This window comes from Oncorhynchus gorbuscha, linkage group LG12 (genome assembly GCF_021184085.1).
Source record: "Oncorhynchus gorbuscha isolate QuinsamMale2020 ecotype Even-year linkage group LG12, OgorEven_v1.0, whole genome shotgun sequence".
Classification (NCBI taxonomy): Eukaryota; Metazoa; Chordata; class Actinopteri; order Salmoniformes; family Salmonidae; genus Oncorhynchus; species Oncorhynchus gorbuscha.
In genome coordinates, this window is record NC_060184.1 from 14,137,685 (window position 1) to 14,152,775 (window position 15,091).

General features: G+C 41.9%; 1 protein-coding gene across 5 annotated transcripts in view; it reads left to right on the top strand.

Moving 5' to 3' along the window:
• Window positions 1–5,177: 5,177 nt before the first annotated feature.
• Window positions 5,178–15,091, top strand: part of LOC123990551 (rho-associated protein kinase 2-like) — a 70,839-nt gene continuing 60,925 nt past the window's right edge. The window contains exon 1 of one of the 5 annotated variants that reach the window (XM_046291149.1): window positions 5,178–5,924. In XM_046291149.1, coding sequence (XP_046147105.1) covers window positions 5,826–5,924 — 99 coding nt within the window. In that variant the 5' untranslated portion in view covers window positions 5,178–5,825. The remainder of the gene's footprint in view (window positions 5,925–15,091) is intronic. The other 4 variants (XM_046291148.1, XR_006830670.1, XM_046291150.1 and 1 more) reach the window with 4 other exon arrangements.

Sequence of the window (15,091 nt, forward strand, 5' to 3'; positions counted from 1 at the left end):
AATATTCTCTCTGCCATATCTTGGTTGTATCCAAAATGTCACCTTATTCCCTATATAGTGCACTGCTTTTGATCTGAGCCCTTTGCCCTATATAGTGCACTGCTTTTGATCTGAGCCCTTTGCCCTATATAGTGCACTGCTTTTGATCTGAGCCCTTTGCCCTATATAGTGCACTGCTTTTGATCTGAGCCCTTTGCCCTATATAGTGCACTGCTTTTGATCTGAGCCCTTTGCCCTATATAGTGCACTGCTTTTGATCTGAGCCCTTTGCCCTATATAGTGCACTGCTTTTGGTCAGAGCCCAAAATAGGGTTCAATTTGGGATGCAAGTCTTTATCTCAGTTAATGAAGTTGTTACAATTCAGCAATAACGCACAACGGGATGTGGTATATGGCCAATATACCATGGCTAAGGGCTGTTCATAGCACGACGCAAAGCGGAGTTGGCCATATACCACAAACCCCTGAGGTGCCTTATTGCTATTAAAAACTGGTTACCAATGTAATTAGAGCAGTAAAAATAAATGCTTTGTCATTCCCATGGTATATGGTCTGATATACCATGGCTGTCAGCCAATCAGCATTCAGGGCTCGACCTCACCCAGTTTATACTTTAACACATTTGACAGAATAACAGAATATCTGGAATGATTTATTCTATAAATGTCTAGTGTACTTTTACAACCTTTGTTTTGAATACAAATGTAATACAAATTCCAGTTTAGATTTGATAAAAATACATCAAATCTACAGAATGCCATTAAACGCGGTATAAACTTTTACAACATTTTATTTGAGTAAACATTCTAGTTCTGATTTGATAGAAATACATAACATCTATAAAATGTCATTTAAAGCTATATCAATCAATAACCTTCTCACAGATTATGACAAAAGAATCAAACTAGGTATGATTTATTCTATAAATGTATAGCATACTTTCACAACCTTTTGTTGAGAGTAAAAATTCCAGTTTTGATTTGATAGAGGGAATGTAGTCCGTCTAGAGTGCATGTTCAAACCAAAGTTCAAAGTTCAAACCATTCTGTTGTACCCTATTAGAAGGGACCTGGCATAAGATTCTGCATCTTCAGTCATATTAAATTACAGGAAAAAACTATGGGATGAAGGGGTCAGGCCTGACTAACAAAAAAGACAGGTGGGTGGATCAACATGGACCTTCCACAGTGGAGATGAGGAAAACGAAGAGTGAACCATAACCTACACTACCATTCAAAAGTTTGGGGTCACTGTTTTTGAAAGAAAAGCACTTTTTTTGTCCATGAAAATAAGATCAAAATGATCAGAAATGCAGTGTAGACAATGTTAATGTTGTAAATGACTTGTAGCTGGAAATGGCAGATTTTGGGGGGAATATCTACATAGGCATACAGAGGCCCATTATCAGCAACCATCACTCCTGTGTTACAATGGCACATTGTGTTAGCTAATCCAAGTTTATAATTTTAAAAGGCTAATTGATCCTATGAGGACCTTGTGGATCAGATTTACCATTATATCCACTGATCAAATGTATAACAGACAGACACTGCTAAAAAGGGCGTGTTTGTGATATTTTCACTCAGTTGCCACTTTATTAGGGTCACCATCCTATTCACGAAAATAAATTGCTCTTACATACAGTTGAAGTCGGATGTTTACATACACCTTAGCCAAATACATTTAAACTCAGTTTTACACCATTCCTGACATTTAATCCTGGTAACAATTCCCTGTCTTAGGTCAGTTAGGATCATTACTTTATTTTAAGAAAGTGAAATGTCAGAATAATAGAGAGAATGATTTATTTCAAATTTTATCACATTCCCAGTGGGTCAGAAGTTTACATACACTCAATTAGTATTTGGCAGCATTGCCTTTAAATTGTTTAACTTTGGTAAAACATTTCGGGTAGCATTCCACAAGCTTCCCACAATAAGTTGGGTGAATTTTGGCCCATTCCTCCTGACAGAGCTGGTGTAACTGAGTCAGGTTTGTAGGCCTCCTTGCTCACACATGCTTTTTCAGTTCTGTCCACAAAGTTTCTAAAGGATTGAGGTCATGGCTTTGTGATGGCCACTCCAATACCTTGACTTTGTTGTCCTTAAGCCATTTTGCCACAACTTTGGAAGTATGCTTGGGGTCATTGTCTATTTGGAAGATCCATTTGCGATCAAGCTTTAACTTCCTGACTGATGTCTTGAGATGTTTCTTAAATATATCCACATAGATGGCATCATTAGGATGGAAAATTATTTAGTGAAGTGCACCAGTCCCTCCTGCAGCAAAGCACCCCCACATCATAATGCTGCCACCCCCATGCTTCACGGTTGGGATGGTGGTGTTCTTCTCCTTGCAAGTCTCCCCGTTTTTCCTCCAAACATAACGATGGTCATTATGGCCAAACAGTTATATTTTGTTTCATCAGACCAGAGGACATTTCTCCAAAAAGTATGATCTTTTTACCCATGTGCAGTTGCAAACCGTAGGCTGGCTTTTTTATGGTGGTTTTGGAGCAGTGGCTTCTTCCTTGCTGAGCGGCCTTTCAGGTTATGTCGATATGGGACTCGTTTTACTGTGGATATACATACTTTTATACCCGTTTCCTCCAGAATCTTCACAAGGTCCTTTGCTCAAATTATGTTGATTAGCCTATCAGAATCTTCTAAAGCCATGACATAATTTTATGGAATTTTCCAAGCTGTTTAAAGGCACAGTCAACTTAGTGCTGACTGTGGTCATCCCCCTTTGAAAGGGGGAGACACTCTAGACCCAAACTGCTACAGACCTGTATCCATCCTACCCTGCCTTTCTAAGGTCTTCGAAAACCAAGTTAACAAACAGATTACCGACCATTTCAAATCCCACCGTACCTTCTTCGCTATGCAATCTGGTTCCAGAGCTGGTCATGGGTGCACATCAGCCACGCTCAAGGTCCTAAACGATATCATAACCGCCATCGATAAGAGACATTGCTGTGCAGCTGTCTTCATCGACCTGGCCAAGGCTTTCGACTCTGTCAATCACCACATTCTTATCGGCAGACTCAACTGCCTTGGTTTCTCAAATGATTTTCTCGCCTGGTTCACCAACTACCTCTCTGATAGAGTTCAGTGTGTCAAATCTGAGGGCCTATTGTCTGGACCTCTGGCAGTCTCTATGGGGATGCCACAGGGTTCAAATCTCGGGCCGACACTTTTCTCTGTATATATTAATGATGTCGCTCTAGCTGCTGGTGATTTTCTGATTCACCTCTACGCAGACGATCCCATTCTGTATATATCTGGCCCTTCTTTGGACACTGTGTTAACAAACGAGCTTCAACGCCATACAACACTCCTTCTGTGACCTCCACCTGCTTTTAAATGCTAGTAAGACTAAGTGCATGCTCTTCAACCGATTGCTGCCCACACCAGCCCGCCCGACTAGCATCACTACTCTGGAAAGTTCTGACCTAGAATATGTGGACAACTACAAATACCTAGGTGTCTGGTTAGACTGTAAACTCTCCTTCCAGACTCACATTAAGCATCTCCAATCCCAAATGAAATCTAGAATCGGAGTCCTATTTCGCAACAAAGCATCCTTCACTAATGCTGCCAAACAAACCCTCGTAAAACTGACCATCCTACCGATCCTCGACTTTTGCGATGTCATTTACAAAATAGCCTCCAACACTCTACTCAACAAATTGGATGCAGTCTATCACAGTGCCATCCCATTTTGTCACAAAAGCCCCATATACTACCCACCACTGCGACCTGTAATCTCTTGTTGGCTGGCGATTGCTTCATACTCGTCGCCAAACCCACTGGCTCCAGGCCATTTACAAGTCTCTGCTTGGTAAATCCCCGCCTTATCTCAGCTCACTGGTCACCATAGCAGAACCCACTTGTAGCACACGCTCCAGCAGGTATATGTCACTGGTCACCCCCAAAGCCAATTCTTCCTTTTGCCGCCTTTCCTTCCAGTTCTCTACTGCCAATGACTGGAACAAACTGCAAAATTCACTTAAGCTGGAGACTCATATCTCCCTCACTAGCTTTAAGCACCAGCTGTCAGAGCAGCTCACAGATCACTGCACCTGTACATAGCCCATCTGTAAATAGCCCATCCAACTACCTCATCCCCATACTGTATTTATTTATTTATCGTGCTCCTTTGCACCCCAGTATCTCTACTTGCACATTCATCTTCTGCACATCTACCATTCCAGTGTTTAATTGCTATATTGTAATTACTTTGCCACCATGGCCTATTTATTGCCTTACCTCCCTTATCCTACCTAATTTACACTCACTGTATATAGACTTTTTATATTGTATTATTGACTGCATGTTTGTTTATTCCAGGTGTGTTGTTGTTTGTGTTGCACTGCTTTGCTTTATCTTGGCCAGGTCGCAGTTGTAAATGAGAACTTGTTCTCAACTAGCCTACCTTTCTTAAATAAAGGTGAAATAAAATAAATTTAAAAAAAAAAGTGTATGTAATCTTCTGACCCACTGGAATTGTGATAAAGTGAATAAGAAGTGAAATAATATGTCTGTAAACAATTGTTGGAAAACTTACTTGTGTCATGCACAAAGTAGATGTCCTAAACGACTTGCCAAAACTATAGTTTGTTAACAAGAAATTTGCGGAGGGGTTGAAAAACGAGTTTAATGACTCCAACTTAAGTGTATGTAAACTTCCGACTTCAACTGTATACCAAGTCCATAAAGGTTATGTATTTCTATCAAATCAAAACTGGAATTTGTTTTCAAAACAAAGGTTGTAAAACATTCATAGAATAAATAATACCTAGTTTGATGTTTCTGTGACAAACGGTGAATGAGTTATTGATTTATACAGCTTTAAATGGCATTTGATAGATTGTATGTATTTCTATCAAATCAAAACTGAAATTTGTATTCAAAACAAATGTTGGAAAAGTATGCTGTACATTTATATAATAAATCCTATCTAGTTTGATGATTATATGACAAACGGTGAATTAGTTATCGATTTCTACATTTGTAAATGGTTTTTGGCGAATGTCTGTTGAATGTCCGAATGTGTGAATATAAAACCAACTTTACCTCGGTCTTTGTGAGAACGAGCTGATCCAGTAGTCTAAAGCCAATAGCTACTAAAGACTATTATTATAGTCACCAATAAGATAGTGGCTATAATAATTAGCTTGCACCGCAAATGTGTCATCGGCTATGTATAGGTTAGTCAGAGAAGACTCACAGGCGAGTTACATGGCGACATCAGCATTCCAAAAATACTGGAAGTTGTGGCGAGCTCGGGCTGTGACTGTAAAAGAGATCAATGAGATGAGAGGAGAGGAATTCCTGTTTCAGTGAGTGCTTGTGGGTAACGATGTTCTGGGTTGTTCAGAGGACTGAATGTATGTGACTGGTGAAGACACCGAATAGAAGTTCTCGCTGAACCCGTTTCAATAAAGAAACTTGACATTTACAGCGACAAAATACACGAGTCATGCTTGCGGAGTTCAGGAGCTTGACAGACACGATTTGGAACAGCGCGCCTAACCTGGGATCTGGATGAGTCCGTTTTAAGTGGGAGATTCTTTCGGCAATTCTTTAATATCGAATAATATGCAGCGAAAACTGGCAATAAATGATTAACCAATTTATACCGTCAAAACAACGCTTGTTCAGCGGCGTTATCAGTTTATAGTTCTGACAACCAGCAGCAAAATAGCGAGCGCTGCCCTACGGTGTTAAAGGGACACCGCAGGTATTGACCAAGTTGTTGTCGTGACATTTAAGGTTACCATCACATGCCATTGTCGGACCCGGATTGACTAAATTGCCATCATGTCGTCCGGAGCGGAGAAGAGGCTGGACACCCGGCTGAAAAAGTTGGAATCGCTGATCAGAGACCCGAAGTCGGCGTTAAACTTGGAGAGTTTACTGGTAAGTTTTTAACAACACGACAACACAACTGTCGAGAGAGGAGCAGCATGGATTTACAGTAACATATCATCAATCTGTGAGTAGCTGATCAGTCAAACGTCCAACTAATCTATTAGATGATGGTAGTCATTTTTCCTCTTTATCTTGGCTATTCAGGGATTTTGCCCCCAGGGTTAATTCACTCTTATAACATCTTGTGGGTGTGTAAAGCACATGTCAATAATTTAGTCCAATACAGTACCGTCACATGGAAGGACAAATGTTTTGCTATCATCCTATACAACTATAGTGATTTAGATTGAACAGAGCCTGAAGCAATAAGGTTCCCATCATCTTGCTCTCCCCTCATACTAGAGGGAAGATTGCACTTCGTTGCATCAGGTGTATGGGACACGGATCTGAAAATCTGGCTCCAAGAGTTGGCCTGTAAGTCAACCTGTAGTAGGCTCAAGTGTTAACTAAGTACAAGAGGTGAGCAACCACCCATGTTTGTCTCCCTGACAGCAAGCAACCTCCTCTGCTTGGACAAGCCCCTTGTGACCACCTGGCTGGCGGCCATTTTAGAACTTGACCTATCAAGGAATGAACCGCAGATCTCTCAGAAAGCAACCTTGTGTGGATGCAGTTCATTGTTAGCTGATCTCAGGGGATGGGTGAGTCACTAGGTTTTTGTTCTAGCTTGTTATCAGTGCATTCATTTGACTTAACCTCAGCACACACCCCTTAGCCTCAGGCAGTGGCCTAATGCCCTGAATCTATGGTATTTCCAGGGTTTTGAATCATAAAAAAAACATGCTTAGTAGGAGTCTATAACATCTCGACTATAATTTACTTATAATACAGTCAGGCATTTTTATTTTTTGGTGGCACACTTAATTTGCTTACCAATGATGCGCATTAAAATAATTAACAGAAAAATGTCTCGACTGGATGAACATGCTTTTCTAGATGAACATGTACTCACTGTCCATTCCCCTCATTCCATGTCTATTTCAGTTCACAGATGTGATGCTTTAACATGAGGAAATGGTTTAGGATTACACCTCAGTTTTGGATTCAACAAGTCAAATCAGTAGACCTACACACTCTTATAATCTCTTTCAATCCCTCCCCCATAACTCCCATGAGCGGATTTAACAGGTTTGGAATAAACAGATTGTGTGTAGGCAGATTGTTAGGCATATGAGGTCATTATGAGATTATGGAAGAAACCGATTAGCTAGCTAACTCCATAGTCCGACTGTCTCAAATCTGGGCCTGTATCTGTCTGAGTAGGAGGACTGATTTAGGATCATTTTTGCCTTTTCAATCACAATGAATAAGACCTGATCCTAGATCAGCACTTCTACATAGAGTCCCCAGAGGATCTACTCTTGAGTGTTTGGTTGTAAGAAAAAGTGTCATGTGCTCCACAGACATTGATTAAAAAAAACATACTTTATCCACATCAGCATACTGCAAGTAAAGGGATTGGCAGGTTGTTGTGGTACACCCAGCACATATGATGATATAGACTATGACCTTAGTAGCTACACAATAATGGAAGCTACTAGACAGTATATCAGAGGAAGCTATTGAATGGATATGCCTAAATCTTCTTCCATTTTTAAAGGGACACGTCAGGATTTTGGCAATGAAGCCATTTTATCTACTTGCCCAGAGTCAGATGAACTTCTGGATACAATTTTTATGTTTCTGTGTGCAGTTTGAAGGAAGTTGCTAACTAGAATTAGAGTAATGACTGGAAGTCGATGGTAACAGCTAGCATGCTTAAGGGAAAGGGGGAAACCTAGTCAGTTGTCCAACTGAATGTATTCAACTTTTCTTCCGTATTTAACCCAACCCCTCTGAATCAATGAGGTGCTAAGTGGTAGCATGCTAGGTATCCACTATAGGTTTCAATCAGTGTGTATCTGCTGATGATGGAGATGTGGAGAAGAAACCACATTAGGCTATTTGAGAGTGACTCAACCTAATGGTCTTTTGTGAAAATGACGACACATCCAAAAGTACCTGCTTAAGGGAATAATTGTGTTGTTATTTTGGGTTGTCATGAGTCACTGTGAGAGGAAGGCCCATTGAAACCCTCACAATAGACCAATAGTGTGAGCTCACTAGATCGTAATCTAGGACTGTCATGGATCCAAATATGGGCATTGTATTTTACACTATCGGCTAGTTGCTATTCCAGCTATGCTAAGCCTCTCTTATTCAACCATTCCTAAATAGTTTTTTTTACAATGATAATACATGTTTATTGTGATCAATTAATCAATTATCCCTCAATCCACCTGACTTAGTTAAAGGAATAGTTTGGGATTATGGCAATTAAGCCAATGCTTGCTGATCCCTTAGACTTTGTCATTGTTTGGGGACCAGCATGCCTCATTGTTAGCCCTACAGAGCTGGGTCCTGTTCAGTAGGCACAGCATAGCAAAACATTTTCACAATGCAACACTAAAATCTTTGTTCTTATTGGACAAGTTCAGATAGCAGTACATCCGTTTCATTCTTTATAAAAACATTTTTTATTTTATTTTTTAATTTCACCTTTATTTAACCAGGTAGGCAAGTTGAGAACAAGTTCTCATTTACAATTGCGACCTGGCCAAGATAAAGCAAAGCAGTTCGAGAGATACAACGACACAGAGTTACACATGGAGTAAAACAAACATACAGTCAATAATACAGTATAAACAAGTCTATATACAATGTGAGCAAATGAGGTGAGAAGGGAGGTAAAGGCAAAAAAGGCCATGGTGGCAAAGTAAATACAATATAGCAAGTAAAACACTGGAATGGTAGTTTTGCAATGGAAGAATGTGCAAAGTAGAAATAAAAATAATGGGGTGCAAAGGAGCTAAATAAATAAAATACAGTTGGGAAAGAGGTAGTTGTTTGGGCTAAATTATAGGTGGGCTATGTACAGGTGCAGTAATCTGTGAGCTGCTCTGACAGTTGGTGCTTAAAGCTAGTGAGGGAGACAAGTGTTTCCAGTTTCAGAGATTTTTGTAGTTCGTTCCAGTCATTGGCAGCATAGAACTGGAAGGAGAGGCGGCCAAAGAAAGAATTGGTTTTGGGGGTGACCAGAGAGATATACCTGCTGGAGCGCATGCTACAGGTGGGTGATGCTATGGTGACCAGCGAGCTGAGATAAGGGGGGACTTTACCTAGCAGGGTCTTGTAGATGACATGGAGCCAGTGGGTTTGGCGACGAGTATGAAGCGAGGGCCAGCCAACGAGAGCGTACAGGTCTCAATGGTGGGTAGTATAGGGGGCTTTGGTGACAAAACGGATTGCACTGTGATAGACTGCATCCAATTTGTTGAGTAGGGTATTGGAGGCTATTTTGTAAATGACATCGCCAAAGTCGAGGATTGGTAGGATGGTCAGTTTTACAAGGGTATGTTTGGCAGCATGAGTGAAGGATGCTTTGTTGTGAAATAGGAAGACAATTCTAGATTTAACTTTGGATTGGAGATGTTTGATATGGGTCTGGAATGAAAGTTTACAGTCTAACCAGACACCTAAATATTTGTAGTTGTCCACGTATTCTAAGTCAGAGCCGTCCAGAGTAGTGATGTTGGACAGGCGGGTAGGTGCAGGTAGCGATCGGTTGAAGAGCATGCATTTAGTTTTACTTGTATTTAAGAGCAATTGGAGGCCACGGAAGGAGAGTTGTATGGCATTGAAGCTTGCCTGGAGGGTTGTTAACACAGTGTCCAAAGAAGGGCCAGAAGTATACAGAATGGTGTCGTCTTCACCCAACTAGCCTAAACACGAACCTGTTTTTGTTTCATCCAGTGCCCTCATATCACTAAGGTTACCCAACTGATAGTTTACCGCTCTTGTGATTTGAAAAATATATTTAGAAATCGCCCCAGAAACTACCTTCAACTTCCTTCTAACAGCACGCAGAGACCTATACATTGTATCCATTAGTTCATCTGACTGCCAAAATCTCAAACTATCCCTTTAAATCACAAGAGTGGTAGGCTATCAGCTGATTCAATTTAGTGATATGAGGGCACTGGATGATACCAAAACAGGCTAGTGTCTACATTAGTTGGCTGACAACGTTTTGTTGAAAAGTTCAGCTGGGATGTACAGCTATCTGAACTTGTCCAATAAGACCGCAAAATGTTTTGCTAATGTTTTGCTATCCTGTGCCTTACTGAACAAGTCTCTGTAGAAGGCCTAAAAATGAGTCATGCTGGCCCCTGCTGCAGAGCACCACACCTCAGGAAGCTGAAAGCACATCCTGGCATTGAGCATGGAGATAACCCACACAGTACTATTTCCTGTTTTGTTTACGCTTGTTTTGGTGTAGTCGCTGGCACTCATCGTTTGTGAGGAAAACGAGCAGGAATACACGTTTCAATGAGACATGTGTCTCCTGAGTACGTTTACCAGTCCGCTTGTCCCTGTATTTGTTTCATCTTACATTCAGTCAAAATGTACAGACAGGCCTGGAAGGAGGTTTGAGAGGGAAATTTGATAAAACTAGCGATTAAAACTTTAAGGGTCAAATCCTAAAGCATGAAACGCACAGAGAATCTGACTGACGATAGGTACTACCACAGAGACCTTTCCTTCTCTTGCTAGAACAAAAGACGTACCTGCTGCGTACCGACGAACCTGACCTTTCTACCTTTAGAATCGCAATGCTCGGCAGTGGCCGATAACCTGACTTTGAGCCAATCAGAGAGCACTTCAACCTCCACGTGGGGGAGCTGACAAGAGTGACAAGAAAAAGGACGAGGGCACTTTTTCCGGTCTAAACCACCCACCTTTTCATCAGAATTATAAAACTATAAAGCTGCATAATACATTTATTTTTTCTAGAACAAGTCTTTACATCTTTTACATATAGCTAAGGAGTTTTGTGCTCAAATATTTTTCTGTTTGTTAGCTTTGACAATGTGCCCTAGCTTATTAGTTAGCTAGCTAACGCTAGCTTGTTAAACAGGCAGTCACACAGACTTTATATGAAACAAATGGGGTGGTAAGTGCAGCACATTGCGCACACAATACTAAATGCTTTACCAAGCTAGCTATCTGGCCACTGTAGTAATCTTATGATTAAATCGCAATGGATTTCCATGAAGCAGCTGCCCGTAGCTGGCTGCCGAGAGTCAATGCGGGGCGGCAGGTAGCCTAGTGGTTCTAGCGTTGGGCCAGTAACCGAAAGGTTGCTAGATCGAATCCCAGAGCTGACAAGGTAAAAATCTGCATTCTGCCCCTGAACAAGGCAGTTAACCCACTCTTTCTAGGCCGTTATTGTAAGTGTAACAGTATAATTTTAAACCGTCCCCTCGCCCATACCCGGGCGCGAACCAGGGACCTTCTGCACACATCAACAACAGTCACCCACGAAGCATCGTTACCCATCGCTCCACAAAAGCCGCGGCCCTTGCAGAGCAAGGGGAACTACTACTTCAAGGTCTCAGAGCAAGTGACTTAACCGATTGAAACGCTATTTAGCGCACACCGCTAACTAAGCTAGTCGTTTCACATCCGTTACACTCACCCCCCTTTTGACCTTCCTCCTTTTTCCGCAGCAACCAGTAATCCGGGTCAACAGCATCAATGTAACAGTATAATTTTAAACCGTCCCCTCGCCCATACCCGGGCGCGAACCAGGGACCTTCTGCACACATCAACAACAGTCACCCTCGAAGCATCGTTACCCATCGCTCCACAAAAGCCGCAGCCCTTGCAGAGCAAGGGGAACTACTACTTCAAGGTCTCAGAGCAAGTGACGTAACTGATTGAAACGCTATTTAGCGCACACCGCTAACTAAGCTAGCCGTTTCACATCCGTTACATAAGTAAGAATTTGTTATTAACGGACTTGACTAGTTAAATAAAGGTAAAATAAATGCAGTGTATTTTACTTTACCTAGCTAGCCCAGCAGCTAGCTAGCTAGTAAATCATGCTAACCATTTAGTTAATGTTAGCCTGTTAGCTAAAAATGTATCTATGGGTTGTATGCGATGATGGAAGGTGAAATTGTTGGTCTTCTTGCTAGCTAGTTACAGTGCCTTCGGAAAAGTATTCAGACCCCTTCACTTTTCCCACATTTTGATACGTGCCTTATTCTAAAATTCATTAAATAAAACCATTTCCTCATCCGTCTACACCCAATACCCCATAATGACAAGCGAAAACATTAAAAGCAAAAAACAGAAAAAACGTATTTACTTAAGTATTCAAACCCTTTGCTAAGAGACTGGGAATTGAGCTCAGGTGCATCCTGTTTCCATTGATCATTCTTGATGTTTCTACAACTTGAGTGCAGTCCACCTGTGGTAAATTCAATTGATTTGACATGATTTGGAAAGGCATACAGGTGTCTATATAAGTTCCCACAGTTGACAGAGCATGTCAGAGCAAAAAACAAGCTATGAGATGAAAGGATTTGTCCGTAGAGCTCAGAGACCGGATTGTGTCGAGGCACAGATCTGGGGAAGGGGAACAAAGCATTTCTGCTGCATTGAAGGTCCCCAAGAACACAGTGGCCTCCATCATTCTTAATGGAAGAATTTTGGAATCACCAAGATTCTTCTTAGAGCTGGCCAAACTGAGCAATTGGCGGAGAAGGGCCTTGGCTTGGGAGGTGACCAAGAACTCGACGATCACTCTGACAGAGCTCTAGAATTCCTCTGTGGAGATAGGAGAACCTTCCAGAAGGACAACCATCTCTGCAGCACTCCACCAATGAGGCTTTTATGGTAGAGTGGCCAGACAGAAGCCACTCCTCAGTAAAAGGCACTCCTCCTTACGACGACCGTAACGTGTGTGTGTATGTATGTGTGTGTATATATATAATATATACACACACACACACACTGTGTGTGCAAATGGCGTGAGGTGGTAAGGCAATAAATAACCCAAAGTAATTACAATGTATCAGATTAACTCTGGAGGGATAGATGAGCAGAGGATGTACAAGTAGTGATACTGGTGTGCAAAATAGCAGAAAAGTCCATTAAAAACAAAAAAAGCCTTGGCCAGGTCGATGAAGACGGCTGCACAGTACTGTCTTTTATTGATGGCGGCTATGATATCGTTTAGTACCTTGAGTGTGGCTGAGGTGCACCCATGACCAGCTCGGAAACCGGATTGCGGAGAAGGTACAGTGGGATTCGAGATGGTCAGTGTTCTGTTTATTAACTTGGCTTTCGAAGACTTTAGAGAGGCAGGGCAGGATGGATATAGGTGTATTACAGTTTGGGTTCAGAGTGTCACCCCTTTTTGAAAAGGGGGATGACCGCAGCAGCTTTCCAATCTTTAGGGATCTCGGACGTTACGAAAGAGAGGTTGAACAGACTGGTAATAGGGGTTGCAACAATGACAGCAGATAATTTTAGAAAGAGCGGGTCCAGATTGTCTAGCCCAGCTGATTTGTACTGGTCCAGGTTTTGCAGCTCTTTCAGAACATCTGCTATCTGGATTTGGGTGAAGCAGAAGCTGGGGGGGCTCGGGCAAGTAGCTGCGGAGGGTGCGTAGCTGTTGGCCGGGGTAGCCAGGAGGAAACCATGGCCAGCCATAGAGAAATGCTTATTGAAATCTTTGATTATCATGGATTTATCAGTGGGGACTGTGTTACCTAGCCTCAGTGCAGTGGGCAGCTGGGAGGAGGTGCTCTTGTTGTCCATGGACTTTACTGTGTCCCAAAACTTTTTGGAGTTAGAGCTACAGGATGCAAATTTCAGTTTGAAAAAGCTAGCCTTTGCTTTCCTGACTGACTGCGTGTATTGATTCCTGACTTCCCTGAACAGTTGCATATCGCGGGGTCTATTCAATGCTATTTCTTTATTTAACCAGGTAAGCTAGTTGAGAACAAGTTCTCATTTGCAACTGTGACCTGGCCAATATAAAGCATAGCAGTTCGACACATACAACAACACAGGGTTACACATGGAATGAACAAAACATACAGTCAATAATACAGTAGAAAAAAAGAAAACAAAGTCTATATACAGTGAGTGCAAATTAGGTCAAATAAGGGAGTTAAGGCAATAAATAGGCCATGATGGCGAAGTAATTACAATATGGCAATTAAACATTGGAACGGTAGATGTGCAAAAGTTGGATGTGCAAGTAGAGATACTGGGGTGCAAAAGGAGCAAAATAAATAAATACAGTATGGGGATGAGGTAGATAGATGGGCTGTATACAGATGGGCTATGAACAGGTGCAGTGATCTGTGAGCTGCTCTGACAGCTGGTTCTTAAAGCTAGTGAGGGAGATCTATTGCAGTCTGCCACAGGATGTTTTTGTGCTGGTCAAGGGAAGTCAGGTCTGGAGTGAACCAAGGGCTATATTTGTTCTCAGTTCTACATTTTCTGAAAGGGGCATGCTTATTTAAGATGGTGAGGAAATTACTTTTAAAGAATGAAACAGGCATCCTCGACTGTGTGCTAAAGCAGTGAGTAAAACAAACTTAGGGAGGAGGCTTCTGATGTTAACATGCATGAAACCAAGACTTTTTCATTTACAGAAGTCAACAAATGAGAGTGCCTGGGGACACGCAGGGCCTGGGTTAACCCCCACATCTCCCGAGGAACAGAGGAGGAGTAGGATGAGGATACGGCTAAAGCCTATCAAGACTGGTCGTCTAGTGTGTTGGGGACAGAGAATAAAAGAAGCAGATATCTGGGCGTGGTAGAATAGATTCAGGGCATAATATGCAGACAGGGGTATGGTGGGGTGCGGGTACAGTGGAGGTAAGCCCAGGCACTGAGTGAAGAGAGGTTGCATCTCTGGACGTGCTGGTTATACTGGGTGAGATCACCGCATGTGTGGGAGGTGGAACAAAGGAGGAATCTGAGGCATGTAGAGTGGGACTAGGGGCTCCACTGTAAACTTAAACAATGATAACTATCCTAAACAACAGTATAGAAGGCATATTGACATTTGAGAGAGACATAAAGCGAGGCATAAAGAAATCACAGGTGTTGATTGGGAGAGCTAGCTAAGACAACAACGGGAAAGACAAAAGCAGCTAATCAGCTAAGAAAACAGGTAAAATGGCGATAAATGGGCAGAGGATTGGTTAACTACACACAAGGCCTGAGTTCGGGGCCGACAGATAAGCAACATGGAGTACCGTAATATGAACAGTCCAGCAGACATCAGCTATGTAGCCATGTGATCATAG